General features: G+C 57.6%; 4 protein-coding genes across 9 annotated transcripts; 1 reads left to right on the forward strand and 3 right to left on the reverse strand.

Annotated features, from left to right (window-relative positions):
* Window positions 1-370: 370 nt before the first annotated feature.
* On the reverse strand, window positions 371-3,752 carry DNAJC4 (DnaJ heat shock protein family (Hsp40) member C4). 4 transcript variants are annotated; one of them, XM_046644302.1, is made up of 6 exons: window positions 3,075-3,752; window positions 2,340-2,433; window positions 1,686-1,849; window positions 1,417-1,581; window positions 657-743; window positions 371-564 (listed from the first exon to the last, which is right to left on the reverse strand). In XM_046644302.1, the coding sequence occupies exons 1-6, from the start codon at window positions 3,158-3,160 to the stop codon at window positions 456-458; spliced, it is 705 nt and encodes a 234-aa protein (XP_046500258.1). In that variant the 5' UTR covers window positions 3,161-3,752; the 3' UTR covers window positions 371-455. The 4 variants fall into 4 exon arrangements, with proteins under 4 accessions (XP_046500258.1, XP_046500259.1, XP_046500257.1 ...); XM_046644303.1 differs by having other exon boundaries at window positions 1,417-1,578; window positions 3,075-3,751; XM_046644301.1 differs by having other exon boundaries at window positions 1,417-1,578; window positions 1,665-1,849; window positions 3,075-3,711.
* A 231-nt stretch (window positions 3,753-3,983) lies between these two features.
* On the reverse strand, window positions 3,984-6,522 carry NUDT22 (nudix hydrolase 22). Of its 3 annotated transcripts, none has more exons than XM_046644297.1 (6): window positions 6,494-6,522; window positions 5,693-6,190; window positions 5,248-5,346; window positions 4,658-4,755; window positions 4,435-4,528; window positions 3,984-4,150 (listed from the first exon to the last, which is right to left on the reverse strand). In XM_046644297.1, the coding sequence occupies exons 2-6, from the start codon at window positions 6,170-6,172 to the stop codon at window positions 4,049-4,051; spliced, it is 873 nt and encodes a 290-aa protein (XP_046500253.1). In that variant the 5' UTR covers window positions 6,173-6,190; window positions 6,494-6,522; the 3' UTR covers window positions 3,984-4,048. The 3 variants fall into 3 exon arrangements, with proteins under 3 accessions (XP_046500253.1, XP_046500254.1, XP_046500252.1); XM_046644298.1 differs by lacking the exon at window positions 6,494-6,522 and adding an exon at window positions 6,449-6,481; XM_046644296.1 differs by lacking the exon at window positions 6,494-6,522 and adding an exon at window positions 6,411-6,481.
* Window positions 6,523-6,535: 13 nt separating this feature from the next.
* Window positions 6,536-9,016, forward strand: TRPT1 (tRNA phosphotransferase 1). Its single transcript, XM_046644299.1, has 8 exons — window positions 6,536-6,616; window positions 6,977-7,060; window positions 7,279-7,360; window positions 7,905-8,074; window positions 8,163-8,337; window positions 8,527-8,583; window positions 8,659-8,769; window positions 8,898-9,016. Exons 2-8 carry the CDS (start codon window positions 6,986-6,988, stop codon window positions 8,987-8,989), a joined length of 762 nt encoding a protein of 253 aa, XP_046500255.1. The 5' UTR covers window positions 6,536-6,616; window positions 6,977-6,985; the 3' UTR covers window positions 8,990-9,016.
* FERMT3 (FERM domain containing kindlin 3) lies at window positions 9,010-26,098 on the reverse strand. The gene is made up of 15 exons (XM_046644295.1): window positions 25,468-26,098; window positions 24,695-24,864; window positions 22,797-23,030; window positions 22,472-22,591; window positions 22,212-22,380; window positions 21,939-22,041; window positions 12,110-12,217; window positions 11,827-11,961; window positions 11,695-11,744; window positions 11,463-11,587; window positions 11,157-11,263; window positions 10,815-11,048; window positions 10,343-10,467; window positions 9,638-9,779; window positions 9,010-9,519 (listed from the first exon to the last, which is right to left on the reverse strand). Exons 2-15 carry the CDS (start codon window positions 24,852-24,854, stop codon window positions 9,340-9,342), a joined length of 1,992 nt encoding a protein of 663 aa, XP_046500251.1. The 5' UTR covers window positions 24,855-24,864; window positions 25,468-26,098; the 3' UTR covers window positions 9,010-9,339.
* Window positions 26,099-26,628: the final 530 nt, after the last annotated feature.

Consider the following 26,628-nt stretch of genomic DNA (forward strand, 5'->3'; position numbering starts at 1 on the left):
CGGAAGTGGGGAGGCGCGGGGCCGCCGCGGCTGGGGGACCCGCGGGGGTTGGGGGGGCGGGCGGCGGCGGCGGGGACGGCGGGGACGGCGGGGGCGGTGGGGGGCCGGGCCCGGGCTGGCGGGCGGGCGGCTCATGTGACCCAGACACGCGCTCCCCACCCGGCCGCGGGGCGGGGGAGGGGGGGCGAGGCCGCCGCCGGGGCCCGCCCCCTCCACACACCCCCTCCCGCGGCTGCGGGGGAAAGGGGACGCGCCGCCCAGGGGGCTGGGCTCCTGGGTCGCTGCCGCCAGATCCCGGAGGGCGGGGCGCGTCCGGCGGAGAGGCCCGGGCGGGGGGCGCTGGACCTGAAGGAGGGAGGCGGACACGGGCTCTGAGAATCATTTTATTGCACGCATTTCGGGGAGTCGGGAGTCCCGGGAGGGGACGCCCAGGAGGTCCCATCCAGGGATGCGCCTCAGGGGCTGGTGCTCGGGGGCGCGATCCCCGGGCCTGGGGGAGGCCCAGGTGGCGGCTGCAGCTGCTGCCTCTGCCGGTACTCCTGCTGGAGCCTGGCTCTGTTGGCCCTGCAGGAGAGAGCAGCCGGGTGGTCGGGACAGGGACCCTGGAGGGTGGTGCCAGGACGGTGGAGAGAGGGCAGGACAGAGCAGGGACAGACCTGGCCCGGGCCCGCGTGTCATTGTAGATGGCCGTGATGATCCGATCCTTTTCATCCATGAAGCTACGGTGCACCTGCTCCAGCTTCCTGCAAGGGGATTACCGTTAACCCTGGAGCCCCCAATCCCTGCTGTCCCCAAGTCCCACCCCCTCCACCCCACTCTAGGGTCTTACAGCTTTGCATCTGTGGGGACCTCAGCCTAACTGCCTGTGCTGGGTGGGGAGGGGGGCACAGAGTGGCCGGCGCCTGTCCAGGGTCCAGTGGCCACCCAGGTCCCTGGCTGTCCTGCTGACAGTGGTGACAGCAGCTCTGAGCACCAGGGTGGTCCTCACAGGAGACTAGAAAGGGCTGTACATCTCACGCAACCACTGAACGAGGCCGGCTGCCAACAGTGGGCACGGGCCTTTAGGCATCTTTGCTGTAGAACCCGTGTCATGCGTGCATGAGAGTGGCGGGGAGACAACTGAGTGAGGACAGTGCTGGTGAGGCCCCTTCCCAACGCACTTCCTTCTTGTGCGTGATTTTGGGTGGCTCCAGCACTCCCTGGCAGCCAACAGCAAAGATTTACATTCTAATTATAAAAAACGGAAAATGACATTAGCCCTCAGTGCAGAGCTGCCTGTGCCAAGGGAGAGGCTCCGGAGAGACACAAGACGAGAGAGTGTGGGCCACAGGGGTGGTGTGGATGGACAGCTGACCGCCCTGGGCTCCCTCACCCATATCCCTCCCCCCAACACCCCAGGGGAAGGCAAGGACGCACCTGAAGGCAGCGTAGTGCAGGCCCATGCCTGCCAGCATGATCAGGAGGCAGTACCCCAGCACGCGCTGGTTGTGTTTCCGCTGTTGCTGCCTCAACTCTGGTCCCTGAGGCCTCCCGCCATGAAATTGGGCCCAGTATTGTGCATTGGGGGGTGCCCAGGAGCTGCTGGGAGGGAGAAGAAAGGACAGGGTGGGGATGACACTCCCAAGGAGACATAGAGGGGCAAGAAGAGGGCAGGACTCCTGTACCTGTGTGCTTGATGAGCAGACCTGGGATGGGCTGTGGCTCCTGGAGACTTTGGGGGAGTTGCTGAGCGGAGCTGGTGGTCGTAGCTGCGGCGGCTCTGCTCGCGGCTGAGCACCTGGTATGCCTCGCTCAGCTCCACAAAGCGGCAGTGCAGGGATGGGTTCCCGGGGTCCCGGTCAGGGTGCAGCTGGGTGGGGCAGGACTCCCCTCATCTCCCTTTCTGTGCCCCTTCCCAGGCCCCATCCCAGTAATGTGCACCCACAAGGGCTCAAATCATTCTCAGAAGCCCCACCTAGGCAGGGACCCTCACTCTCAGGCCTGCCCACCCTTCCAGAAGGCCAGAGAGTCAGGAAGCACAGACTCCTGCCCCCTCCCCTTGTGCAAGCCCTCCCCACCTGCTTTCTGGCTCTCACTATGTGCCCTGGTCCAGGCTTTCTTAAGAGCAGGCAAGTCAAGAGAACCAAGCCCAGGCCATCAGACAGGGCCCCTTCCCCCCCCCCCCAACCTGTCCTCCCCCCTGGCAGACCTCTGTCCTTGGGGCGCCTCCCCCTCCCTATGCATGCTGAAGGAATGTGGCATCCATCTGAATGAGCCACCCTGCTCCATTCCTGGGAAGCTGGAGTGTGCCCCATCTGGCTCAGACTTCCGCTCCTCTCCCCGCCTGGGACCACTGGTACCTCTTTGGACTTGGAGAAGAAAGCTCGTTTAACTTCTTCAGCGCTGGCACCCGGGTGCACCCCCAACAGTTCATAGTAGTTACTCTGGCCAGACCTGTGCAGAGAGGCCCAAACCCGTAGGGGCTGAGGAAACACAGAGGGTACCCCTTCCCTGCCCCTCCCAGCCCCCCGGGGCCACACCCTTCAACTCAGCAACCAGGAGCTGAGAGGCTGAAGCAGGCACCAAGAGAGATCTAACTCCAACCCACCCCTCCCCCTGAGTGTGCGGGGGTCTGGTGCAGATCAGGACATCTCAAAGTGTAGTCCTCAGACCCCTTGCGCCAGAAACACCTGAAAAGCTTGTTTAAAAAAGCAGATTCCTGAGCCCCACCTCATTCCTGCCGATCGGAATCTCCAGAGCAGGGCCCCGGAATCTGCATTTTTAACTCCACCTCCCCCGGTGGGTCATGCACAGCTTAACAATGACTGGAGTTGTGGAAAGTGCACTGGGTTTGATTTGGGCTCAAATTCCAGATCTGCCACTTAACTCGCTGTATGACCTTAGGGGTCGTGCCTTAATCTCTGATCCTGTGTCCTCCGCAGTGAAGGTGAGGGTTACCTGTCACAGCCTGTAAGGCACCTGACAGAGCAGAGAGATCCCGACTAAATCGGCACCCACGGGATGGCCTAGAGCTGGGCAGGCCCTCAGCAAAAACCCATTGAACGATCCGGCCGGCCCCCCGGCGCCCGACTCACCGCTGCCGGGCGGCCGTGGCGAGGAGCCGGGCGGGAGGGCTGCGGGGCCACGGCCGGCACAGGCGCAGGGGCAGCAGGGGCAGCATGGCGGCGGGCGGGCGGCTGGGGAGAGGAAGCCACAAAGGAGGGCATTGGGGCCGGGACGGGCGAGACTTCACGCGCTGCGGGGCCGAGGGAAGGGGCCTGGCCGCGGTTACTCGCCAAGGCAAACTGGAGCAGACCGGGGGAGCCAGGCGCGGGTGGGGCGTCCTTGTGCAGGGCCAGCCCCCGGTGTCCCGGACCTGTCCGGCCTCTGCCCCGGCGAGCGGGGCCCTTCTCCACACCAGCCTCGGCGTCTGGACACCCAGCCGCGAACCCCGAGACCCCCGCCCCTGCCAGGGAGCTCAGGGGGCGGGCGAAGGAGGAGCCACAACCAAGCCCCGCCCCGCCGCACTCACGGACTCCGCGGCCGCCGCCATTTCCTGCTTCTATTGAGGCCCCGCCCCCGCATTGTCATTGGCTTAGACACCCTGACCACGCCCACCTTCCCGGAAGTCGCGGCGAGGGCCCCGCCCCCCACGTCCGTTGGCCGAGGCCGGCGGAGGTGCGGGAAGGTGCGGGCGCTGACCCGGTAGGCGGGCGGCACCGAGCCTGACCCTTAGTGAGGCTTTCGGCCCGGGCGCCGTCGCTGTCCCGCAGGCATGGCTGTCAGTCCGCGCTGCAAGAGACACAGAGCAGCTCCCACCCTATAGTCGGCCCAGAACCTTACCAGAGGCTGGCCGGGGAAACGGCCCTCCTCCCAGGTTGTAAAGGGGAAACTGAGGCTGAGTTTTTTTTTTTTTCAAAGTCACTTGTGCTGTCTCTCTCACCCACCCAGGGCTCTCCCAGCGGCCCCTCTCGATCTCACGGAAAGAGCAGACGCCAACGGAATCCAAGAATAAAGTCCTTTATTGTCTTTCGAGCTGTGGTGATAGGGCTGGGGACCCTAAGGCGACTCAGGCGGGACTTCCCTGGACCCGGTTGTAGAGGAAGATGGCGCCTTTGGCCGAGGGGCAGAGCTCAGCCCACATTTCTGTCTCCTGCAACCTCCGCACGCTCTGTGGGGAGACAGACCCAGACATCCAGCCCTGAGGTCTCCCACAGGAGCTGTGCCCACAGTTCCCGAGCTTCGCAGCCCTCTGTACTGCCCCGCCCCTAGGGAGACATGGTAAAGGGGCTGAACAGGTCCCTGGCCCTCCTTTGGGCTGAGGGCATCCCCAGTGAGGCCCTGGGGCTCCAGAGGAAAGTTCTGAGGGATCTGGGGGCCCCATGCATCACCTGGCCTCCGCAAGCCCCAACCCCAGCTCCTTGTCCAAGCAAGACACACTTCACCGCCTCGCACCTGTGTCTCCACAAAGATGATTCCCGTGGACTCGTGGGCCTCAGGTCCCCCACTCATGTAATGCTCCCTCACCTGCTCAGAAGTCAGGCTGCACCTGGACAAGGACATGAGGGTGGCTTGGTGGGTGCCCCGCCCCTGGAGGGTCCCTGTGGAGCCCCAGCTGCCTCAGCCATGCCCCACAACCACCCACCTCCCTAGGACCCTGTCCCCCAAGTTCACTCACTGGACGTAGAACTCGGCACTGGCACGGCCGGCGCTGGTCTCGTTGCGGGCAATGCCCAATAGCAGCGGCTGGCTCAGGGTGAGCAGCGGCAGGTTCACCTGGGGCCGGGGGTCCCACCTGTCAGTGCCCACTGCCCACATTCCTGCCCTTCTCAATTGAGAACAGTGCCTTACCCTTGTACAGCACTTTACATTTTGTAGCTCAAGTGCCCAGAATCACAGAATGTCAGATCTTGGGCATTTTCATTTTACAGATGGGAAAACGGGAACCAGAGAGACTGAACAATTTGCCCAGGGTCACCAAGGGAAATCGAATTAGTAACTGGGACTCCCATTCACTCCTCTTTTCAACAAGCCTGGGTGGGAGTAGGCAGGACATTTATCATTGTTCGCACTGTGAACGGAAGAACCTGAGGGACACAGAACTGAGGGTTGTACTCCCACCCCAAGTGTGCCTAGCTGCAAAGCCAAGCTCTCCCCTCAGTGTCAGATGCCTGCAGACGCTCCCGCCATCCCAGACCTGCGGAATTCTAGCATGTTCTACCTCCTCGCTCCTTGCCCACCACCCAGTCCAGGCTGTCCCCCACTCACCTCGTCGCAGATCTCCTGGAGGACGCTGGAGAACAGCTCATGCACCACCAGCTCCCCAGGGAGGTCCGTGTGCAGGGGGCTGTCACCAGGGCACAGGGCCTGTGAGAGGTCAGGCTCAGCCCCTGGTCCCCACCTCTTCCCGCCCCGCCTTCCCCCACACCCGCTGGCCCTGAGGGCCTGGCTGGACAGAGTAAGAGTCTTAGTGATCCCCTGGCCCAGGGCTTCCTTTTCCAGACGGACAACCAGAGGTCCAGCTAGGTCCTCTGGCCACCCCTTCCCCATCCTCTAGCTCCCCAGAGGGCTGGGGCAGGGGTCAGTGGGGAGACTGAGGGGCTGCACTGAGCAGGGACTTTCGGAGATGTGCCAATTCCCCCTTTAAGGGATGAGGAAAACAAAGCTGAACTGTCTGCGTCTTTGTGCCTTTGCACCCAGCCTGGCATCTCACCTGAGGTTCAGGGTGCCCACCGGGCACGTCCACCAGCCCAGGTGCCTCGGCCACCCTCTGAGAGCGGCGAAGGAAGACTAGGAAGTTGTCAGCGGTGGCCAGTGCCGCGCCCACCCCCAGCGGGTCTGCCAGGTAGGCTTGCTTGTCACCCCAGTCGGTGGCCCCCTGCTGCCGCAGCCAGGCAGCTGAGCTGGCCCAGTTGGTGCCCAGGAAGTCTCGGTAGGAAGTCAGGCCCAGGCGCAGGAGCAGCTGTGGCCCCGGGGAGCCAATGGGCGCCAGGGTGGCAGAGTGCAGGCGGAACTTGGGGGCGTCGAAGAGCCACGGCTGGGCCTGGAGCCGACTCTCCCAGGCGGCAGCGATGGCCTTGTCCCCTCCTGGCAGTGGGCGACGGTCGTAGGCTGGGCTCAGCTCAACCTGGACCTGCTCCTCGGGCAGACCCCCTGGGGGGCACTGCAGCAGCAGGGACACCTCAGGATCCATGGTCTGGACGGGGCAGCTCTGGGAGAGGACACAGCCAGGCCTGTCACCCTGGGGGACCTGGTAGCTGGCCCTCCTGCCACAGACCCGCTGAGGGTGTTCCCAGCGCTTCTGCACCCCCTGACCACTCCCTGGGCAGGAAAGTGTCTTAGCATCCCGCAAGAGCCGCGAGACTCCTGCTGCTAGACATCCCTGGGACCCCCGGGCATCCCTACCACCCAGAGGTCCCGCGGCCAGTCACCCCATAATGCCCATGTCTCCCAAAACCAGGGCTCCTGCCTCCAACCCCAGGTTCCGGAAGCTCGGCCTCCAGCTGGCACTCACCGCAGACTCGGCCGGCAGGCTCCGCCCCCTTCCCCGGACCGGAAGTACCCTCCCCCTGCTCCCTCGGCCTCTCATTGGCTGGGCCCGGCCCTGGGCCCGGTCCGCCGCCGCCGGCGGGAGTGGGTGAGCCCGCCCGTCCTCCTCCGCCTTCGGGGCCTGGATGTGTCGCCGGCCCGGGCCCCGAGCTTCCGCCCTGTTAGCCTGGACTCCGGCCCCGCCTCCCCAGGCCCTCCTGGCGGGGCGACCCGGGAGCCAGGGGCGCCGGGGCTCCGCTTTCCTGGGCTCCGGGACTGACTCTCTGTGACCTTGGGCCTCCTGGGACTCAGTTTCCCTATCTGCATCAGGGAGTCCGGGATGGGGAGTGAATTTAATGAACTGGATATCCCTCTCCCAGCTCTGGCATCCTGAGACGTTGTGACTTTCTGGGCAGGGTCGGGACGTGGAGAGGCCTTAACAGTCCCCGCATGTCACTGCTTGCCACAGGTCTTGGCCATGGACGCCTCTGGAGGAAGGAGGCAGGAAGCAGGAGGGCCCAGGGGTAGAAAGGCTCACAGACCCCGGGAACAGGTGCGTCCCCACCCTCACCCCTACTCCCATGGTGGGAGGGCAGAGGAGGGGGACGCTGAGCCCCTGCTACCTGGGAAGAGCTGCTGGGGTGGGAGTCGGGGTGATGGGCCATACTGTCCCCGGAGACGCCTCCCCCTCTGGTCTCCTTCTGCAGAGGGTCACTCAGAGTTCAGGGTGGGCAGGGTGGGTCGCCAGGGGCCACCTCTGGGCTCTTTCAGGACCGAGACGTGCAGCTGTCCAAGGCTCTGTCCTATGCCCTGCGCCACGGGGCCCTGAAGCTGGGGCTTCCCATGGGGGCCGGTGAGTGAGGGTCTCGGAGGCTGGGGTGGAGTGGCTCCTGCCCAGGGAGCAGTGTGAGCCTGTCTGTGACTGCCCTCCCCCAGGGCTCCATCCACGGCCCTATGGGGACAGCCTGGAGGGCACATCGCCTCCACGTCCAGGGCAGGCCAGAGCCTAATATCATGTCCAGGGCAGACTGGGAGAGGAGGCTTTGTCCAGACCAGGCCTGGTGATACCCCCAGCCCAGTGGCCCAATAAACGCTTAGCTCAAGGGTGGGCAACACTGCCGGGGGGGTGTTGGCACAACTGACGTTTATTGAGTGTCTACTCTGGGCTAGATAGTGTGCTAAAAAGGGTCGCTTTATCTTTGTGACCCTCCATCCTCCATGAGGCTGATCCTGTTCCCGTGTAAGTTAAGACGACTCAGGCCCAGAAAGGGGAGACTTTCTAAAGGTCACACAGATAAACCCAGGGACCCCCAAGCGCAGGCTCTGTCCGGGTTGCCTGTGGCCCCTGTGCCCAGGCCAGAGCAAGGTCGGCTCCTGAGCACTCCGCCCACCTGCAGACGGATTCGTGCCCCTGGGCGCCCTCCTGCAGCTGCCGCAGTTCCGCAGCTTCTCGGCTGAAGACGTGCAGCGTGTGGTGGCCACCAACGCGAAGCAGCGGTTCGCCCAGCAGCCGGGGGACCCCAGCACCGGCCCTCTCATCCGGGCCAACCAGGGTCACTCCCTGCAGGTGGGGGCTAAGGGGCCTAGTGGGAGAGCCAGGTGGGACCCCTGCCTGTGAGGGTTCTCACTGCTGTCCTTTTCCCCTCCCATCCCAGGTACCTAAGTTGGAGCTGATGCCCCTGGAGACCCCGCAGGCCCTGCCCCCCATGCTCGTCCATGGCACGTTCTGGCAACACTGGCCATCCATCCTTCTCAAGGGCCTGTCCTGCCGGGGAAGGACGCACATCCACCTGGCCACCGGACTGCCTGGGGACCCTGGTGTCATCAGTGGTCAGTGCCCTGCCCCCCTGCTATCCCATGCACTCTGTCCTCCAAGGTCCCCCTCCAAGAGTCACAGCCTCTGTTGTCCAAGGCCCTGCATACAGTGGCATCCCCACCCCCCACCGAGCCCAGGGCCCCAGCTTTGATGACTGCAGCAGCCCCAGGCATCCCAGGCCTCAACTCTGCTTGTCTCTGCAGGCATACGGCCAAACTGTGAAGTGGCCGTGTTCATCAACGGGCCCCTGGCCCTGGCAGGTGAGTCTGGACACAGCGGGGACTGCCCTCGGCCTTCAGGGAGGACGGGAGTCACCTCTCTGGTTCTGTCTGCAGATGGAATCCCCTTCTTCCGCTCTGCCAACGGGGTGATCCTGACTCCAGGGGACGCTGATGGCTTCTTGCTTCCCAAGTACTTCAAGGAGGCCCTGCAGCTGCGCCCGACCCGTGAGAAACCCCCTCCCCCATTCTTTGTGCCTGAAGCTTGTGCCCTCTGTCCTCACCTCTCTCCCAGCCCCCAACCCCAGCCTGACTTAGATCTCCCTTTCTCTAACCAACTCTTGTCTCTGTCTCAGGAAAGCCCCTCTCCTTGGCTGGTGATGAAGAGACAGAGTGTCAGAGTGGCCCCAAGCACAGCTCCAGAGGAAGAAGAATGACCCAACAATAAAATATTTATTAAAAAAAGAAAAGATAACAAGAAAGAAACTCCCGTTTGAAACCATGAGTCACCATCCTATAGCTACAGCTCAGGACTACAGCTAGGTCAGGGGTGTTGGTCTCGGCCACTCGGACAAGGGAAGGGTGGGCGCTGTACGAGCTCAGGGCCCCCCCTCCCTAGCCTGGGGATGGCAGAGTCTGGCCCAGCCAGGTGCCTGGTCTACACAAAGCCAGTGACAGCGTGTGAACGTGCCCAGCTCAGTGCATGAGTGGAGAGGATGTGGGCAGTGAGTCCAAATGGGTGTGGGCTTAGGAGTGGCCATGGCAGGTGGTGAGTGGCGTGGGGGCAGTAGACAGGCCTCAGAAGGCCTCATGGCCCCCTGTGAGTTGCAGGAAGAGATCCTCGTCCAGCTCCTCCCCGCGGGCCCGCTCCCGCGTTGACAGGAAAATGTAGCCCCCGATATACTCGTGCACGATGCGGCAGCTGGCGGACATGCAGCTGAAAGCCACGTTGATATGCTCATCAAACTCGATGGCCACCTGCAGGGCGGGCAATCAGAGGGGCTGGGGGGGTGGCATAAGGAAGCAGCCCCTGTCCCTTCCGAGGCTGGGTCTGGCCAGCCCCCTGTCCTTGCCCCCACCCTCCATCTGGGCCCACCTGCCGGATGTCCCAGTTGACATTCCACTGGCGCATGTTGCTGAAGCGCCAGGTCTTGACCACGTCGCCCACGGCTAAGTCGATGCGGATCAGTCGGTTGTTGGCGATGCCCAGGATCTCGTCTTTCTTGCTGCCCTTGAACCTGGTCCCCAGGGGGAGAGAGTGTGAGCAAGGGCCACACCCTGCTTGGCCCGGGAGCCCACCCAGACAGCCTGGGGCAGTGCTCGGAGCTAGCTGTGCAAGAAGTCAGTTAGGTTCTCTGGGCCCCGAGTTCCTCATCTAGCAAATGGGCATTCCTTGATATAATCATTATAATAACACTGAACAGCATCAGCACGTAATCCACGCCTTGAAATAACAACTATTTTTGTATCGTCATCATCCATTGCCTCACTCATATCTCTGCAGGCTTGGAATGGAACCATCAAAGGGGCACTCCCTGTCACAGCAGCCAGCACCAGCCCTGTCCTACAGCCCAGCTGACCGAGGCCCAGAGAGGGGCTGGTTCGTGGCACAGCTGGGACGGGATCTGGGTCTCCCGCTCCCCTGGCTTGATCTCTCTCTTGTGTTTGCTCTAGGGGTACAGGATGGGGGGACACATGAGGTGCCCTTGGTAAGATCTGCCCACAGAGACAGGGAGGGCCCACCAGGCGGCAGGTGAGGGCAGAGAGGGTCCCTGGCATCGGGCTGGGGGGTGGCTCATACCTGACCGTGAAATAGGAGATGCCGAAGTCGGGCAGGGACTGCCAGGCCTGCAGGAAGCGCAGCTGGGCCTCCGACAGTGAGAGCTGGGCCACGTTCTGGTGGGCTTCCAGGATCCGCGGGGTGAGCTGCGGGACCACACTGGTGAGGGGGCGCCAAGTCCCTGAGACCCCCTGCCTGTCTGTCCCCATCAGGGAGACATGAGGCTGAGCCTGGGGCAGGGGTGGAGCCCAGTGTGAGGCCACCACGTGCACCCTCTCACCACTCAGCCAATATGAGCTGAGCCAGGCCTGAGGTGGACATGGGCGGCTGGGCTGTGACCCCTCCCAGAGGGTGGGGACAAGCACGCTCTGTCTCAGGGACACGGGTGGGAGAAGGAATGAATGAGCACGTGGCTTTCCAGAGGAACGCTCCATGGAGGTCCAGGGGTCAAGGGTGGCCAGTGGTCATTCCCATCACCCACTCCCTCTGGCACCTGCTTGGCCTTGAACTTTCGCTGGAAGCGGGGGCTGACCAGGCCATAGGGGTTGAGGCCCTCGGCGGAGGCGTCGGGGCCCTGGGGTTGGTTGCCCGCACCCCCTCCGCCGGCCCGCTGCAGGCTCAGGAAGGCCAGGATGGCCTGCACCTCGCTGGCATAGCTGCTGTCGGCCATGGTGCGGCCCTTGGAGGCCAGTCGGCAGCCGGCCATCCAGCGCGCGTACTGCTGCTCCTGGGGTGGGAGGGACAGGGGAGGGGCTAGCCAGGCCGTGGTCCAGCCCCTGGCCCCATCCTTACTCCAGCCTCAGCCCGGCCCCGCCCCGGCCCGGCCCTCGCTCACGTCCTGGCACCGCAGGTAGACCTCGCTCATGCCCTCAGGAGAGGGCACCAGGAGCTTGATGCAGAACTTCTGGCCTGAGACGTTGACATCGGGGACCACCTCACAGCCTGGAGGGGGAAGAAGGGAGGGCTAGGAGGCCAAGGATGAGGAGCCCCGCCTGAGAGGTCCCTGGGTGAGTGAGCCTGCACAGCTGCCTCAGGACAGAGGGCATCTTCTCACTCTCCTGGCCGGCTCACAGGTGGGCCAGGTGGGCCCCCAGCCAGCCCCTGCCCTCGTCCCTGTCCTGGCCGGGCCGCCCTCCCTCACCCTTGAGGTTGAGCTGCTGAACGGGGTCTCCCGGCGTCTCCTCCTGGCTCTTGTAGTAGGACAGCGTGGTCTCCTTGAACACCACCCAGTGCTGGCGGTACCCCTTCAGGGTCAGCTTCCGGGGCCTGCAGGGGAGGGGGGAGCTTTGTGACAGGCCGCCTCCCTCCCTCCTGCGCTCTCTCGCCACGCTGGGCCCCTCCAGCAGGGCCACCCACTCCGCGCCCAAACTCACCGGAAGATCCGGAGATTGTCCTTGAGTTCTGGGATGGTAGTGAGGCTGTCCTGGGGAGGAGCCGAGTCAGAGGCGGGCCCGGTCCCTGCACTTGACCCTGACCCCAACCCCCCAACCAGAGCGCCTCCTCACCAGCATGTCCGTGGGTGCCGACCCCTCCAGCTTCACCTCCAGGTTGTTCAGGGCTGCGTCCAGGTCGTCGAGGCCCGGGTCCGTGCCAGCCGGTTCGCCCACCTCCCCGCTCTGGGACAGCTTGTTGATGTGGTACTGGGTGGGGCACACGGCCAGGGAGGGCTGAGTGGGCAGCCCATCTGCCCAGCAGTGCCTGGAGCTGGGCTGCCCCAGAGATGGGGCCTCCCTGCCCTGGGACCGGCCTGCACCCCAGCCCCACCGGGTCCCCAGGCCTGCCTGGCACCTGCAGGGCCGCGAACACCATCATCTCCTCCTCGGTGCAGTCGATCTCCTCCAGCAGCAGGTCCCACCGCGCCTGCTCGTACAGCTGGGTCAGCCGCACCGGGTCTGCCTGGATAAGCGGGAAGGGGAGGCTGGGGTGGGCAGGGGCGCCCTGTGTGCCCAGCCCCTGCCAGCCTCAGCCCTCCACCCTCAGCCCTGCCTTCTGTGCTGTGGCCCCAACCCCAGCCTGCCAGCCCCATCTGCCCAGGCAAGCAGCATCTTTTCCCTCTAAACCATTTTGCACAGATGTTGACTATATATCTACTGCATGCCCCTCCAGCTGCTGAGGGCACAAGGGGGACTGAGTAAACCAATCAGTAAATAAGTAAAGAGATTCAGGAGTGTGATAAAAACTATAAAGCAAATAGCTTCCATGGGGCGGCTCACTCATGCCCGCAGGCAAGCATTCCACATTTGATGGTGATGAGAGAGATAGGAACTGGGGTGCAGGGGGCTATGCCACATGAGGAAGCAATCAGGGAAGGCTTCCCTGAGGAGGCAACATGCCACACTGAAGGATGACAAGGGGCCACTAAAGGGAAGGGTGGTAGGAAGAACATTCCAGAGAGAAGGAACAGTGAGTGCAAAGCTCAAAGGGGGATCCCAGTTACCCACAGAAGACCAAGCCCACGCTCCCTCTGAAACCCAGCAAAATGGATAATGAAGGAATAAAAAAGGTAAACCCAAGAGGATAAAGGAGAGAGGGGGGCCTAGAGCAGGGAGAGGTGCCAGCAAATCTTTGGAGGATGGAAAGCAAAACCATGAATGGAAACTGAGTCACAGGGAGAGAGAGGTGCGATCTCGTGCCCTTTTCCCTCTCTTGTCCGATGGTAAAGGCACTGACAAGTTTTGAAAATAGGCAGAAAGAATAAGGATCTGAACACAGGCATCCGGGACACACGGTGGCCCCTGGACAGGCTATGGACTGGGATCCTCTGGCTGAGAGGCGAGGGTGGACTGAAAGGAGAACTGGAGACAGTCTACGAAAGGACCAGGTCCCTCCTCGCTCCCTGCAGCCAAGTGACGGCCAGCTGGCACCCGGCTGAAGCCAGAAATTTACTCTCTGGAGATGCTGAGCCAGAGGTAGGCCTGCATTTGGTACCCCAGGCACAGTCGGGTGAGGGGGCGCACTGTGCTGAAAGCAGATGAATTAGGAGAAGATGGGCATTCTGGAAGGTGGGACAACCCCAGCCCTTCCCCTCTTGTCACCCAAGACATTGGCAGGGACCCTTCTGTCCCCCGTTGGGAGATCAGAGGGTTTGCTGCTGAGAAACTGATGAACCAAAGAGAAGACCCCCACAAAGAGTGGCCTCCCTGCCCATCACCCTCGAGAGGCCACCAGTGCCAATCCCCATCCATTCACTCAGGGCTTCCAATCGGCTTCTTAGAGCCTGATTCCACATATGAAAGGACAGGCAAGGATTACCCACATCTAAGGAAAGCTGCTAGCCTGAACTACAGAGACTAAGACCAACAGGAAAAAGGAGAGAGCTTGGAGGAAATAAAGACCATGCGGGGAGCAGAAGGAAACTTCCGACACTAGTCAAAATCCTTACAGAGACAAAATACTGCACTCATAAAACAAGAACAGGATGCTATTTTTAAAAAGAATATGATTATAAAGTTAGAGTAATTAAGACTGTGTGGCATTGGCAAAGAGAGACAAATGGACCAACGGAATCAAAGAGACTCAGCAAGAGACCCACACACGTGTGTTCACCTGACTTAGGACAAAGGGGATCCTGCAGCCACTGGGGAAAGGATGTTCTTTTCAATAAATGGCACTGGGTCGATTGAATACCCATACGTAGGAAAAATGTATTTGTACCCCTACCTCACACCATATACAAATATCAACTCCAGATGGACTGCAGATCTAAATATGACAGTTAAAACAATAAAGCATTTAGAGAAAAATAGGATGCCATCTTTGTCATGTTGGAATAAAAAAGATTTCTTAAACAAGACACACAAGATGTTCATTATAAAAGAAAATATATAAGTTGGATTATATTAAAATTAGGAACATCTGTTTATCAAAATAAACCATTAAGAGAATGAAAAGGCAAAGCATACAGTGGCAAAGCATATTCACAATATATTTATCTGACAAAGTATTCATGTGCAGAATATATAAAGAACTTCCACAAAGCAACATGAAAAAGACAAGCTACTCAATATAAAAACTGACAAAAAACTTGAACAGAAACTTCACAAAAGAAGCTGTCCAAATGGTTAATAACCAGACGAAAAAGGGCTCAACTTGATTCGTCATCAGGAAATGTAAATTAAAACCACATAAAAAGTACACCAGTGGTTGTCTGAGTTTGAGGAGGGAGGAGTAACTGCAACCGGGCCCTGGGGAACTTTCTGGGGTGATGAAATGTTCTAAAACTGGATTGTGGCAATGGCTGCACAACTGTATAAATTTACTAAGAATAATCTGACTGAATGCTTACAATTGGTGATTTTTACGGTATGTAAGTTATATCTCAGTAAAACTGTTTAGAAAAACAAATTTAAAAAGCCCCCTGAGATACCATTACGCACCCACCAGAATGGCTACAATGGAAAAGACAGGAAGTACCAAGTGCTGGTGAAGTCGTGGGACGACCAAACTCTCCCGCACTGCCAACGGGGGTGTAAATCGGTATAACCACTTTGAAAAGCTGTTTAACAGTTCTCTACCACAGCTAAACCAACGCCCGCCCGATAACGCAGCAATTCCACCCCTGGGTGCATGCCCTACGGGATGTACGTATGTTCAGCAAAAGAAATATACTGGAGTGTTCATAGCATCTCCATTCATAGTAGCCCCAATCTGAAAACAGCACAGTCCTCATCAGCAGCAGAATGGAAGATTAATTAATTGTGGGATATTGACGTAACGGAATATTATACATCATTGAGAGAGAATACACTCACTATGTGCAACATGGATGAGTCATACAGGCATAATGTTAAGTGAAAGAAGCCAGACACAAGAGAGCACAGACTGTGCGATTTCATTGATGGAGATTTCAAACACAGGCAAAATTAATCTACGGTGTTAGAAGGAACCTTAGTGGCTCCGCGTGTGGGAGAAATTGCCTGGAAGAGGCAGAAGGGGGTTTCTGCAGATTGGTAAAGTTCTGTCACTTGATGTGTTGGATACCTTTGTGCATTTTTCTAAATATGTGTAATACTAAAAAGAAATTTTTTTAAAGGAACACTCAGAAAATAAGAGCTCTTAGAACTTAAAACCATAGTTGCAGAAATTAAAAATTCAATAGATCATTTAGAAGATAAGTCAAGGAATTCTCCAGAAAGTTGAACAAAAAGATACCAGCTTAAAAATGAGAAAGAAAGGATAAATGTCTGGTTTTTTCTTTGAAGCATCAATCCAAGAGGTCTAATATCTACTAAGTTCCAGGAAAAAAAAGGAACAGAAAAACAAGTGGGATGAAATTTATTAAAGAATTTATTAAATAATTATTATTATTTAATAAATTTATTTAATTTATTAAAGAGATTTTATGGAGCATTTTTCCAGAACTGATTTCTGATTTCAGAGGGTTCAGCAAATGTGCAGGCCGATCAATGAAATAAGATCCATCTTAGGATATAGTACTGAGAGATTACAGAACACCAAGAGATGAGAAGATTCTCAAAGCTCCTGCTACCTCCCCTCCCCCTCTAAGAAAAAATTAAAAGTGTATGCCACATACGGAAGGACTGAAAATAAAAATGACATCAGACTCCTCAACAGCAACACTGGAAACCAGAAGATAATGGGAAAGTGGCTTCAAAATTTGGCAGGAAAATGTTTCCATTTTCCTATTCTATATTCCTATATAGAATTCCTATATTCAATTCAATTCCTAGAATTCTATACCTAGCCCAACTATCAGACGAGTGAGGGTAGAATATCGACCTTTTCAGACACGCAGGATTTCAAACCGTTTACCACTTTAAGGGAAGCTGTTGAAACACATGCTCCGTCAAAATGAGAGAGTCAGTCAAGAAAGAGGAACACAAGAGATCCAGGAACCAAGAAGTCCAATATAGGAATTCCCGGGAAATAGAGAGGGAAGTCTAAGGACAACAGTCCTGCAGTGGGTCCAGAGCGCTCCTGCTGCACGGTTCCGAAAAGGAAACAACCCCGACCGATATCCTAAAGCCATCAATCATTTTGAAAGGAGTTTTGTGGTTGGGTCGCAATGTCGAAGGGTCCTGGTTATGGAACATCCCACCTTGTCACAGGATGACCTCCCATCAAGCCTCAGCCCCATAGAGAGCATCCAGATAGCCTTTTGGGGTCTCTCTGCTAATTGTGCACAGACAGACAAGAATAGAAAAATAAGCAAATAAAAATAAAGCAAGTATGAACTATAAGAAAAATTTGACCAAGAAAGGAAATATCATTACTCTGTGGCTTAGCTAAGAACACTGTTTGTATGTGTTACTATTTACAGCCATGATCACATTGTTTTAACCAAAAACTATAAGGCAATTCAATTGGAAATGTGCAAAGAAATGTGTGCGCTGTGGGGGAAGGGGGGCAGGCGTAAGACAGCTAAATCATCATCTTTCATACAAAGTTAATAGATAATGTGTGAAATGGAAAAACCAAGGCATAGAAATGTATCAGCATGTCCTGTAGACGTAAACACTAGAATAAAAAGCTACAGGGTTAAAAAAAAACAGTCTCTTGGGATCAGAAATCTGGGAGAAGGAGAGGTCAGGCAGGGACCTCTTTTTGTTGTTATTACTGTGAACCTGCGAGGACCATTTCACTCTTTAAGCCATCATCGATTACTCTGACTAAAATTAAAATTGAATTCCAAAAACCAGAAAAGAACAACAAAGCCCAAATGGTCTTTAGATACTGGACCACAGACCATGCAGGACGGTGATCTCGGAGAGAAGGAAACACACACGGTGAGTCCTAAGGTGGCCCAGCTCACTGCCCCGAGAGTGTCCAGGCTGTAGCACAGGGAGGACGACCCCAGTCAGAGCCCGCTTACTCCCCGAGCTGAGGAGACGTCACGGAGGATCTGAGGAGTCCGAGGCGGCTAGAATTCACAGGACAGAGTACTGGAGACGAGAGAGCTGCTCAGAGAAAGCTCCGGAGGTCACCAGAGGCTCCTCTTGGGTCTTTAGCTGAGAATGCGTCAGTGTATGTGTGTCATGAAATGACCCGAGGCGGGTGGAAGAAACACTGGAAAGGAGCGGGTGGAACATTGACCAGAGCTCACGGAAGTGTGGGAATAGTTCACATTCGAACAGCCAGATTAGAAACCTCATAATCAATCGCACATCAGATAGCATGCTCAGAGGGTGACTGCCTCGGTATTGGGGAAAATTAGCCCCAGATGAAAGGATGCTTTCGTTCTGTCTGATAATTCAAAGCAAGCCTTGGAAGGATCAAACTGTTTCCAAGCATGTTAACTTCATCCCCAAACAACGCTTAAAAATACTTTTTTAAAGGACTACCAAAAAAATCCAGCACCAAGAACAGAAAATGTGTAGTGTCTAGAATCAGATAAAAAATGACCAGGAGTGGAAAGAGGCAAAAAAAAAAAAAAAAAAATACAACTCGTGATGAGGAGAAAAATAGTCAGGAGAAATAGATCCAGAAATGACACAGAAGATCGAATTAGTAGCCAAAAACACTAACAAGTTACTATACATGTATCCTGTATGTTCAAGAACGTAGAAAAAAGCATGAGCATGTTAAGGAGAGATATGGAAAATTTTTAGAAGGTCAAAGTTGAACTTCTAGGCATGAGATTCATGGCAAAAGAAATGTGAATAAACTTGAAGATATAGCAATAGAACTCTCCAAAATGAAACACAGAAAAATAAGACTAAAAAAAAGCAAAAAAAGGGGCCGGCCCCGTGGCCAAGTGGTTAAGTTCTCGCACTCCACTTCCTCAGCCCAGGGTCTCACCAGTTCGGATCCTGGGCGCGGAGATGGCACCGCTCATCAGGCCACGCTGAGGTGGCGTCCCACATGCCACAACTAGAAGGACCCACAACTAAAAATATACAACTATGTACCAGGGGGCTCTGGGAGAAAAAGGAAAAATAAAATCTTAAAAAAAACAAACAACAACAAAAAAATCCAAAAAACTAAAGAAAGCATCAGTGAGGCATGCGACGATGTCAAGCAGCCTGATAGTCATGTAACTGGAATCCCACACAGGGCGAGGGGCAGAAAAAATGTCTGACAAAATAACGGCCAAAAATTGTGCAAATTTGATAAAAACTATGAACTCTCCGATTCAAGACGCTCAATGAACCCCAAGCATGAGAAACCTGAAGCAAACCAAGGCACACGATAATCAAATTATTTAAAACCAGTGATAAAAAGAAAATTGGACGGCGCTGGCCCGGTGGTGCAGCGGTTAAGTGTGCACGTTCCGCTTCGGCGGCCCTGGGTTCACCAGTTCGGATCCCGGGTGCAGACGTGGCACCAATTGGCAAGCCGTGCTGTGGCAGGCGTCCCACATATAAAGTAGATGAAGATGTGCATGGGTGTTAGCTCAGGGCTAATCTTCCTCAGGGAAAAAAAAAAAAAAAAACAGGATAAAATTAAAAAAAAAATTTTTAAGTTAAAAAAAAAAGAAAATTGGAAAAGCAGTCAGAAAAAAAGACACATTAAACACAGACGAACAAAGAGTGCCAGCAGCCCTGTCTTGGGAAGCCGTGCAAGCCACGAGAGTGTGGAGCCACATCTTTAGGGAAAGGTAAGAAAAAGGCTGTCAACCGAGAACTTTACGCGGAGTCAAAATATCTTTCAAAATCAAAAGCAAAATAATGGCTACATAGACAAAGAGAAGCAAGCTGACAGAACTCAGGACCAGGAGGTCAGCACAAGAAACCTAAAGGAAGTCCCTCAGACAGACAGAAAGTGATGCCAGCTGGACATCCGGATCCAGACACACGAACAAAGAGGCGAGGAAATGGTGACATGCGGGCAGAGAGAAAAGAATTTTTTCATACTTGAAAAATATTTTTACAGGACAATCGGCTGGTGGAACTGTTCTGTATCTTGACACGATCAACGTCAATATCCAGGTTGTGTTACTGGTTCAGGAAACCGAGTAAAGTGTTTCCAGGTTTCTAGGATCTCTGTGTGTTATTTCTTACAACTGGCTGTGAATCAACGGTTATTTCACAACCAAAAGTTTAATAAAAAATAATTGAGGGGCCGGCCCAGTGGCGCAGCGGTTAAGTGCCCACGTTCTGCTTCTCGGAGGCCCGGGGTTCGTCGGTTCGGATCCCGGGTGTGGACATGGCACTGCTTGGCAAGCCATGCTGTGGTAGGCGTCCCACATATAAAGTAGAGGAAGATGGGCATATATGTTAGCTCAGGGCCAGTCTTCCTCAGCGAAAAGAGGAGGATTTGTGGCAGATATTAGCTCAGGGCTAATCTTCCTCAAAAAAATAAAATAAAATAATTGACTGGTTAAAGGAAAAATACGAATGATGACGACTCGACAATTGTACTCCTAGGTATACACCCAAGAGAAATGAAAATCTATGTCCACTTGAAAACTTAGACATGAATATTCATGTCAGCATTATTCATAATAGCCAACAAGTGGGAACAAAACCAAATGTCTATAACTGATGAATAGATAAGTAAAATGTGGCATAGCCACACCACAGAATCTTACTCAGCACGAAAAAGGAAGGAAGCCCCAACACAGGCTGCCAGATGGATGAACCTTGAAAACTTTGTGCTAAGTGAATGAAGCCTGTCACAAAAAGCCACATATTGCATGATTCCACTCATAAGAAATGTCCAGAATAGGCAAATCGATAGAGACAGAAAGGAGATCAGTGGTCGCCTGGGGCTGAGGGGGTGGGGGACAAATGGGGAGCAACTGCCAACGGGAGGGATTTCTTTCGGGGGTGACAAGAAAGTTCTAAAATTGATTGTGGTCCTGGTTGCACAACTCTGTGAATATACTAAACACCATTGAATTGTACACTTCAAATGGGAAAATTATATGGTTTATGAATTATTTCTCAATACCGCCGTCATAATAATTCAAACCGCGACAAGGATGACCCTACGTTGTGGGCTTTGACACAGGTAGGAGTGAAATGTGCCTGCACAGGAGCGTGGGGGCCGGGAGGGTGAGGGAATGTCATGTGAAGTGGTGTAATGATCCTGGACGGTCATAGGGGATGTCAACTATAACCCCCAAAACAACCGCAAAAAAATTTTAAAAAGTATAGCTAAAAAGCTCGTATAAAAGGAGATAAAGTGGAATCGTGAAAACTACTCAATCCGAAAGAAGGCGGGAAAGGCGAGAGAAGGGAAGACACAAGCTGGAGCAGAGGAAGGAGCATGGGTGCTGGGGGAGGGAAAGGAGGCCGGTGTGGGTGGAAGGGAGGGAGCGGGTGGCAGGGAGGTGAGCAGGGCTAGACCAGGCTGGGCCATAGGCAGCCACAGGAGCCTTTTAAGCAGGAGTGACAGGATCTCATGTGCGTTTGCAAACATTCATTCTGCGTGCCTGTGGAGGCTGGGAGGCCCAGAGGGGAGAGAGGTCCTTTAGGAGGAGCTGCAGTGACTGACGGCTGCAGGGAAGAGACAGAGAAGAAAGGGTGGTCTGGGATTTCAGTTCGAGAGAGGATCAACGGGACAGGATGCGGGATGGGGTCGGAGAGAAAGGGAAGGATCCAGAACGGTGTGAGCGTGGGGCGTCTGTGGTGAATCCCTGGACGGTGGGAGGATGTGCTGGGAGGAGAGCTCTGTCTCAGTAAGGAGAAGACAGAGGTCACTGCTAGGTACCTGAGCAGAGATGGCCAGCTGGACACGAGAGTCTAGAGCTCAGGGGAGAGTCTGGGCTGAGATTCTAAACCTGGGAGCTAGAGAGCATGGAGGCGATATTCAAATCCATGAGCCTGGAGATTCCTGGGAGAACGGGTGCAGAGAAGGAGTGGGGAACGGAGCCCAGGGGCCCGCCAACACCAAAGGCCAGGAGCCAGGGCAGGGCAGCTGGGGACCCCAAGTGCATGGGGGTGACAAGTGGCCAAGTAAGAAGTGGGCAGCAAGTGAGCTGGGGACAGATGGCGTGGGGGCGCGGTCACCTCGGCAGGTGCGCTTCCCGCGTGTGGACGGGGGACAGAGACGCCAGGAGGGCCTCAGCTGAGGAGCGAGAGGGAGTGGAGGAGCAGCCACAGGAAAGCCTGGGAAACAGGAGGCAGGATTCCGGGGAGCACGGACACTGGCCCCCAAGGGCTCTGTAGATAGCGACGTTGAGAAGTTTCGCAGTGAAGGGGGGCAGAGAAGTGGGGTCACGCTTAGAGGGAGCGCCTGTGGGGTCCTGGTGGGGGGGATGCATCGAGCCCGGGGGTTGCCAATGGGGATGGAGGACAGAGAAGAAGAGATGCACACTGGCGCCTGCCTGTAAAGCCTCGTCCCTCGCCGGCACCTCATTCCTGTAGGGCGGCGGGGGGGGGGGGGGGGCCTCCTCCAGGAAGCCTTCCCTTAGCCCTGGTTCCAAGTGGCTCCCACCGGGGCAGGCTCCCCAGGGGCACTCACCACTGTCTACACTCATCTGTGGTCATTAGGTCCCCGATGGCCCTTGAGAAACAGGCTTTGTCATCAGCCCAGGTCCAACGCGGTGTTGGCGGAGTCAATAAACAGGGGTGTGGATGGACAAGTGGACGGATGGACAGACCCCTGGTAGTCTCCAACATCCCGGGAACCCAGACCCCTGACCCTAGGTCCCCACGTCTCATGCCCCAGACCCCGCATCTCCCTGACCCCGCCCCTCCCTGACCCCGCCCACCTTGGGATCCAGGTCGAAGAAGCTGTAGTACTTAAAGCGTAGCCAGAGCGTGTCCCCCGCCTTGACGTCCTGCTGCATGAGGCACCGCGATGAGTCCAGCCACCTGGGCGGCAGCAGAGGCAGGGGTGAGGGCTGAACCAGGGCGGGGGGCTGCGCGGGGGGCTGGGGGCAAGCACATACATGGGGAAGGCCTGGAAACAGGAGGCGGGTTGGGGTAGCAGGCCGTGGGAGCGGAGCCAGGACACGAGGGGCCACGGTGGGCAGGCAGCGCACCTGCTGTGGAGCTTGGTCTTGTCCAAGAGGGAGCTGGGCCGGGGCAGGCGCTGCAGCAGGAGGGGGTCCGGCGGGGGTTGCGGCCGGCTCAGCATGTGGTAGCAGGCCTCGGTCTGGGCGCTGTCTGAGAAGTGGGCTGGCATGCCCCGGAAGAGCGCAGGTGCCACCCCTGGAGGGCAGGTCACGGTCAGCCAGGCCTGGCCCCAGCCCCGGTCTCCTGCCAGCCCCACGCCCAGCCTGGCCCCCCAGCCCGTGCTCACCCCCAGCCAGGACGACCTGGGTCAGGTCGTACACCTCCTCCTCCGGCTCCTTCTCCTTCTTTTTCTTCTCCTTCTTCTCCAGAGTCCGGAGCAGAGACAGCTCCTCAGGGTGCCGGATACCTGAGGGGACCCGGGGCCTCAGTGGGGCTGTCCTGTGACTTCCCGTCCCACCCGCGGGCACTTTGGGGCAGGTCACAGCCTTGCAGGCAGGATGGGGAACAGGACAGCAAAGATGACGTGACAATAGCTGGGCTGTAAACGGAGGGGACCTGCACCCCTGTGGGACCCTTGCAGGGTGGCAGAGTGGGACGAGCTGGGGACTCACTGAGGAGGCGGCAGATGGCGGCCACGGCCTGGAAGAGGGGCTGGGAGAAGCTGGCTCGGAGGCGCAGGGCGCGACGATTCGGCAGCCGCAGGACCACTGGCCGGTGCTGGGGCCCGAAGAAGAGGCGGGCGTCGGCCAGGATGCCGTACTTGTCCAGCGTCCAGTGGGTCTGCAGCAGCCACTGCTTTTTCTGTTCCCACCAAATGGCGTAGTCTGACCAGTCCTGCTTGCGGTCTGCGGGGCCACGGGAAAGGGGGTGTGTGCATCAGCCTCGGAGGGCCCTGCCCCCAACCCAGAATCTGGGTGCCCCAGTCTTACTACCCCCACCTCACATTGTCCAGCCCATCTGGCTCCCCCCGTAAGCTCCTCCCGCATCCTCCCACATTCCTGGCTCCCTGGCTCTCTCTCTCTGGCATTCCTGGGAGCCCACGAGGCAGAGGCTGTGGCACTGGGGTTGTGCCCGCACGCAGCAGTGGGAGCTCTGCTAATAGTTATCGGTTGCTGGTTCTGTGACCTTGGCCAAGTCCTTAATCTCTCTGTGCCTCAGTTTTCCAGTTGGTGAGATGTGAGTAGTAATCCTCCCAACCCGGTGGGCACGGGACAATGCCTGCCATGCGGTCAGTGCACATGTGACATACTTCTGCAGGCACATGAGGACACGTATTCAGTTAGCAATACAAACGCTTCACTCCTCATGCAGCTACGATGGGTGAGATGCCATCTCCCCTCCATCCTCCGCCCGGGAGTGTGAACTGGCACGAGCTGAGCATGAAGGATGAGCACTGCCCTCTGGAGCGTGTGCAGCCCTTCCTTGCCAGTGATCCAGTGCCCTGCCTCGGCTCCACTGCCCCTTCTGCCCATCGCAGGGGACGTGGGCTGGAGGGACTTGCCCTGGGGAGCCCAGCCGTGGTTGGAGGGGTGGGGTCCGTTTGTCTGACCGCCTCACTCCTCATCTGGGCCTCTTGCGTTGCTCTTGTGCTGGGCCCCGGGGCCAACCAGGTCCCCTCTTGAGGCACCAGGTCTCCACGCCCTCTGCCCTGGCTCGGCCCCGGCCGGTCTGAGGCTCGGTCTGACACCCAGTCCCTGAGGGACCCTCTGTTCCCTACTTCTGCTTTCACAGCCTCCTTGGGCCCTGCCTTCTGGAAGCTCCCCTCACCGCCTCAGCCCTCCTGTGGCCAGGCTGTCCTAGGGCCTGTCCTGTCCCCAAGCTGCATGTGGTGGGTTGGCTGGGTCTGAGGATGCCGGCCCACACCCACCCTCAGGCAGCAGGTCCCCAGCTCCTGGCTGGGACTATCGTGGGCTCGCCTTCCGGCTCTGCCTATCGGAGTGAGCTGCTGCCCTCCCGAGAAGGGGCAGCCCCCACCCCCAGCAGGAAAGGCGGTGGATGAGAAGCCCCCTTGTCACCGCCCTGCTCCTCTTCATGGCTGACACCACAGGCTCCCTGCTGTAACTTCCTGTGGGGGCAGGGCCTTCCCACCCAGCAGGGGCCTGTCACCAGCCTACTAAGGGCTTCCGCCTGGGGGAGGGGGGTGGGAGGAGGCCCCCAGGTCCCCAGGAGCCCCTCCGGTCTCCTTTCAGACCCCCGGCATGTGACCTCTGCCTCGGCCCAGTCAAGGCCTCTCCTGCATGGAGAAGTGGGTCAACAGAGGGCTGTGGCCAGGTCTGCTCCCTGAGGACTTAGCAGAACCAGTTGGAGGGGGAGGAGGGAGGGAAAGAGTGGGAGGGAGGGGAAGTTGGGGAAATGTCTTTTTTGGAACCGAATGATTAAGCTGGTGCCTGAGTCACTGCGACACGGTTATCGAGAGCTGCGCAGCAGGGATGGCCCGGAAGTACCATGGGCCACCAGTTGTGGCCGCCCCATGGTGCTGAGGTCAGCTGCAGGGGCGGCCGGCACTCACTGATCTGCTCCACGATCTTCAGGAGCACCCCGCCGATGTGCGACTCCCCGGTGACCCGGAGGGTGACCGACTGGGCCTGGGGTTCCTCCTCTCCTACGAACACCTGCAGCTCCCAGGACGAGTCAATGTAGTCCCCGGTGGCCGTCTTCATCCCCGCCATGGCTGCGGCTCTATAGCGAGGGTGGGAGGGAGGTGAGGTGGGCAGGGCGCTGGGGCCTGGGGGGCTGCCCGTGTTCAAGGAGAAGTGGCCCTGTGGTGCCCTGGACGGGCCCGAGAGCAGAGAGCCAGCCCGCAGGCCAGTACGCAACGGCAGTCACGACACCAAGGGGACCGAGTTGTTCCAGGCAAACCTCAGATCCTCCCACATCACTGATGGATGAGCTGAAGGGACCCTCAGAGACCATGTCGTCCAACCCGCTCCCATCTTACAGACGGGAAGACTGAGGCCCGGTAGGAGTGAGAAGGGGCTCACTCAGGATCAGCCACCTCCATGCAAGAGCTGGGCCCAACCTCCCTCTGCTGTCCCAGCCCCAGTTCAGCCCCGGGCCCACGCTGGCAGCTGCCCACCCTGAAATGGCTGTGAAGCCAGGTCAGAAAGCAGGTCCAATCCGGGCCCAAAGCTCAGCTCCAAACATGCCAAGCCAGCCGAGGCCCCTGGGGGGGCAAGGCACCGTCGGGGCTGCCGCAGGGAGAGAGGTGTGCTGGGCCGAGGGGCTGCAGGAAGGCGAGGGAGAGAAAGGTCCTGGGGCCGTCAGCCGCAGGCCCCAGCTTACCTTGTCTGCAAGGGGTTGGCGGCTGCAGGTGGGGGTAGGAGTGTCGGCCACTCCAGGCCCAGCGTCTACACCTGCGACCGCCCTGTGCTCCCTTCGCCTCTGCTTTCTCTTCAGTGCTTCCTCCACAGGGGAGCCCTTGCGCCTTATCACGAGCACAGGGCGCGCTTGGCCCCTCCCAGGGCGGGCTTGCTGGGTGCAGGAAGCAGGCTGCCAGTGCGCCCAGGCTCCCAGGCGCCCCGCCTCTGCTCCCAGGAGCGCAGGAAGCAGGCGAGGAGCGGGACCTGGGGACCCAACACTATGGAAAGGGTCTCCTGCTTTGGAGGGAGGATCGGTTCAAACCAGAGAAGCCACCGGTTCGGGGCTAGGTCCCCTGTACGAAGCCATCTCCCATCTCCAGCTTGTCATGAGGGGAGGCCCTGGGGCCACGAGACGTCACTGGGCTGCCAAGAGGGAGAGCCATGGGGTCAAAGGGACAGGATCTAGGTGATTTAGGAACTGGGTACATCAAGCCAGCTCAAGCCCCGGATGTCCCTTATCACAAAGTAGATCCTTGAGGGAGACCCCGAAGGAAACAACTTTCTTATGTCTTCTCAGTCCCCAGTAAAGGTCTCTATTTCCAAACTTGTCAACCTTAGAGTCGCCTGAACGAAACTGGCCCCTGATCATTGACCTCCCTGCCCTGCAGCGTGCCCCCTGTACCCGAGGCTCACTCCTGCCCAGGCCCTGCTCAAATGTGACCTGGGCAGCTCCCTGGTGCCTGTCACCTGCCCCAGGATGTAAGCTCTGGTAGATACATGACTGGCTGCTGGCAGGAATCCAGCCTTCCCAGTTTGGGGCTGGAGGGACAGAGCCTGGAGGCGGTCACACCAAAGGTGCCAGAGTCCCTGCGGAGGCCAGGCTTTCTGAACTGTCCCCTAGATGGGGTAAGGGGCCTCGGGACCTCCCAGGGGAACGCGGGCTTATGCAAAGTCAAGGCGGCAGGAAGTGCAGCCAGCTGCTGGCCTCAGCGGCTTCCTAGCCCAGAAAGCGGCACTCCGGGAGCAAATGAGGAAGTTTTATTCCTGCCCCAGAAGCCGCCCAGGCCCAGACAGGGATCTAGACAGTTGACTGCCACCATGGACAAGTGTGGTCACACACCGCACAACGATTCGGTTGACGACA

This window comes from Equus quagga, chromosome 17 (genome assembly GCF_021613505.1).
Source record: "Equus quagga isolate Etosha38 chromosome 17, UCLA_HA_Equagga_1.0, whole genome shotgun sequence".
NCBI lineage: Eukaryota > Metazoa > Chordata > Mammalia > Perissodactyla > Equidae > Equus > Equus quagga.

What these genes read in the sequence shown, in the direction of transcription:
- DNAJC4 (XM_046644300.1), bottom strand. Translation starts at nt 3,160, where the DNA reads ATGCTGCCCCTGCTGCCCCTGCGCCTGTGCCGGCCGTGGCCCCGCAGC. An exon ending in TCTGCTCATCAAGCACACAG is followed by an intron (nt 1,582 to 1,664) that starts GTACAGGAGTCC and finishes TCTCCCTCCCAG; the next exon opens with CAGCTCCTGGGCACCCCCCA. An exon ending in CTGCACTACGCTGCCTTCAG is followed by an intron (nt 744 to 1,416) that starts GTGCGTCCTTGC and finishes ATCCCCTTGCAG; the next exon opens with GAAGCTGGAGCAGGTGCACC.
- NUDT22 (XM_046644297.1), bottom strand. Translation starts at nt 6,172, where the DNA reads ATGGATCCTGAGGTGTCCCTGCTGCTGCAGTGCCCCCCAGGGGGTCTG. An exon ending in TCCAGGAGATCTGCGACGAG is followed by an intron (nt 4,756 to 5,247) that starts GTGAGTGGGGGA and finishes CCCCGGCCCCAG; the next exon opens with GTGAACCTGCCGCTGCTCAC. An exon ending in TCATCTTTGTGGAGACACAG is followed by an intron (nt 4,151 to 4,434) that starts GTGCGAGGCGGT and finishes GTCTCCCCACAG; the next exon opens with AGCGTGCGGAGGTTGCAGGA.
- TRPT1 (XM_046644299.1), top strand. Translation starts at nt 6,986, where the DNA reads ATGGACGCCTCTGGAGGAAGGAGGCAGGAAGCAGGAGGGCCCAGGGGT. An exon ending in GGACCCTGGTGTCATCAGTG is followed by an intron (nt 8,338 to 8,526) that starts GTCAGTGCCCTG and finishes TTGTCTCTGCAG; the next exon opens with GCATACGGCCAAACTGTGAA. An exon ending in CCTGCAGCTGCGCCCGACCC is followed by an intron (nt 8,770 to 8,897) that starts GTGAGAAACCCC and finishes TCTCTGTCTCAG; the next exon opens with GAAAGCCCCTCTCCTTGGCT.
- FERMT3 (XM_046644295.1), bottom strand. Translation starts at nt 24,854, where the DNA reads ATGGCGGGGATGAAGACGGCCACCGGGGACTACATTGACTCGTCCTGG. An exon ending in CGGCACCCACGGACATGCTG is followed by an intron (nt 11,745 to 11,826) that starts GTGAGGAGGCGC and finishes GCTCCTCCCCAG; the next exon opens with GACAGCCTCACTACCATCCC. An exon ending in GAAAGTTCAAGGCCAAGCAG is followed by an intron (nt 10,468 to 10,814) that starts GTGCCAGAGGGA and finishes GTGGTCCCGCAG; the next exon opens with CTCACCCCGCGGATCCTGGA.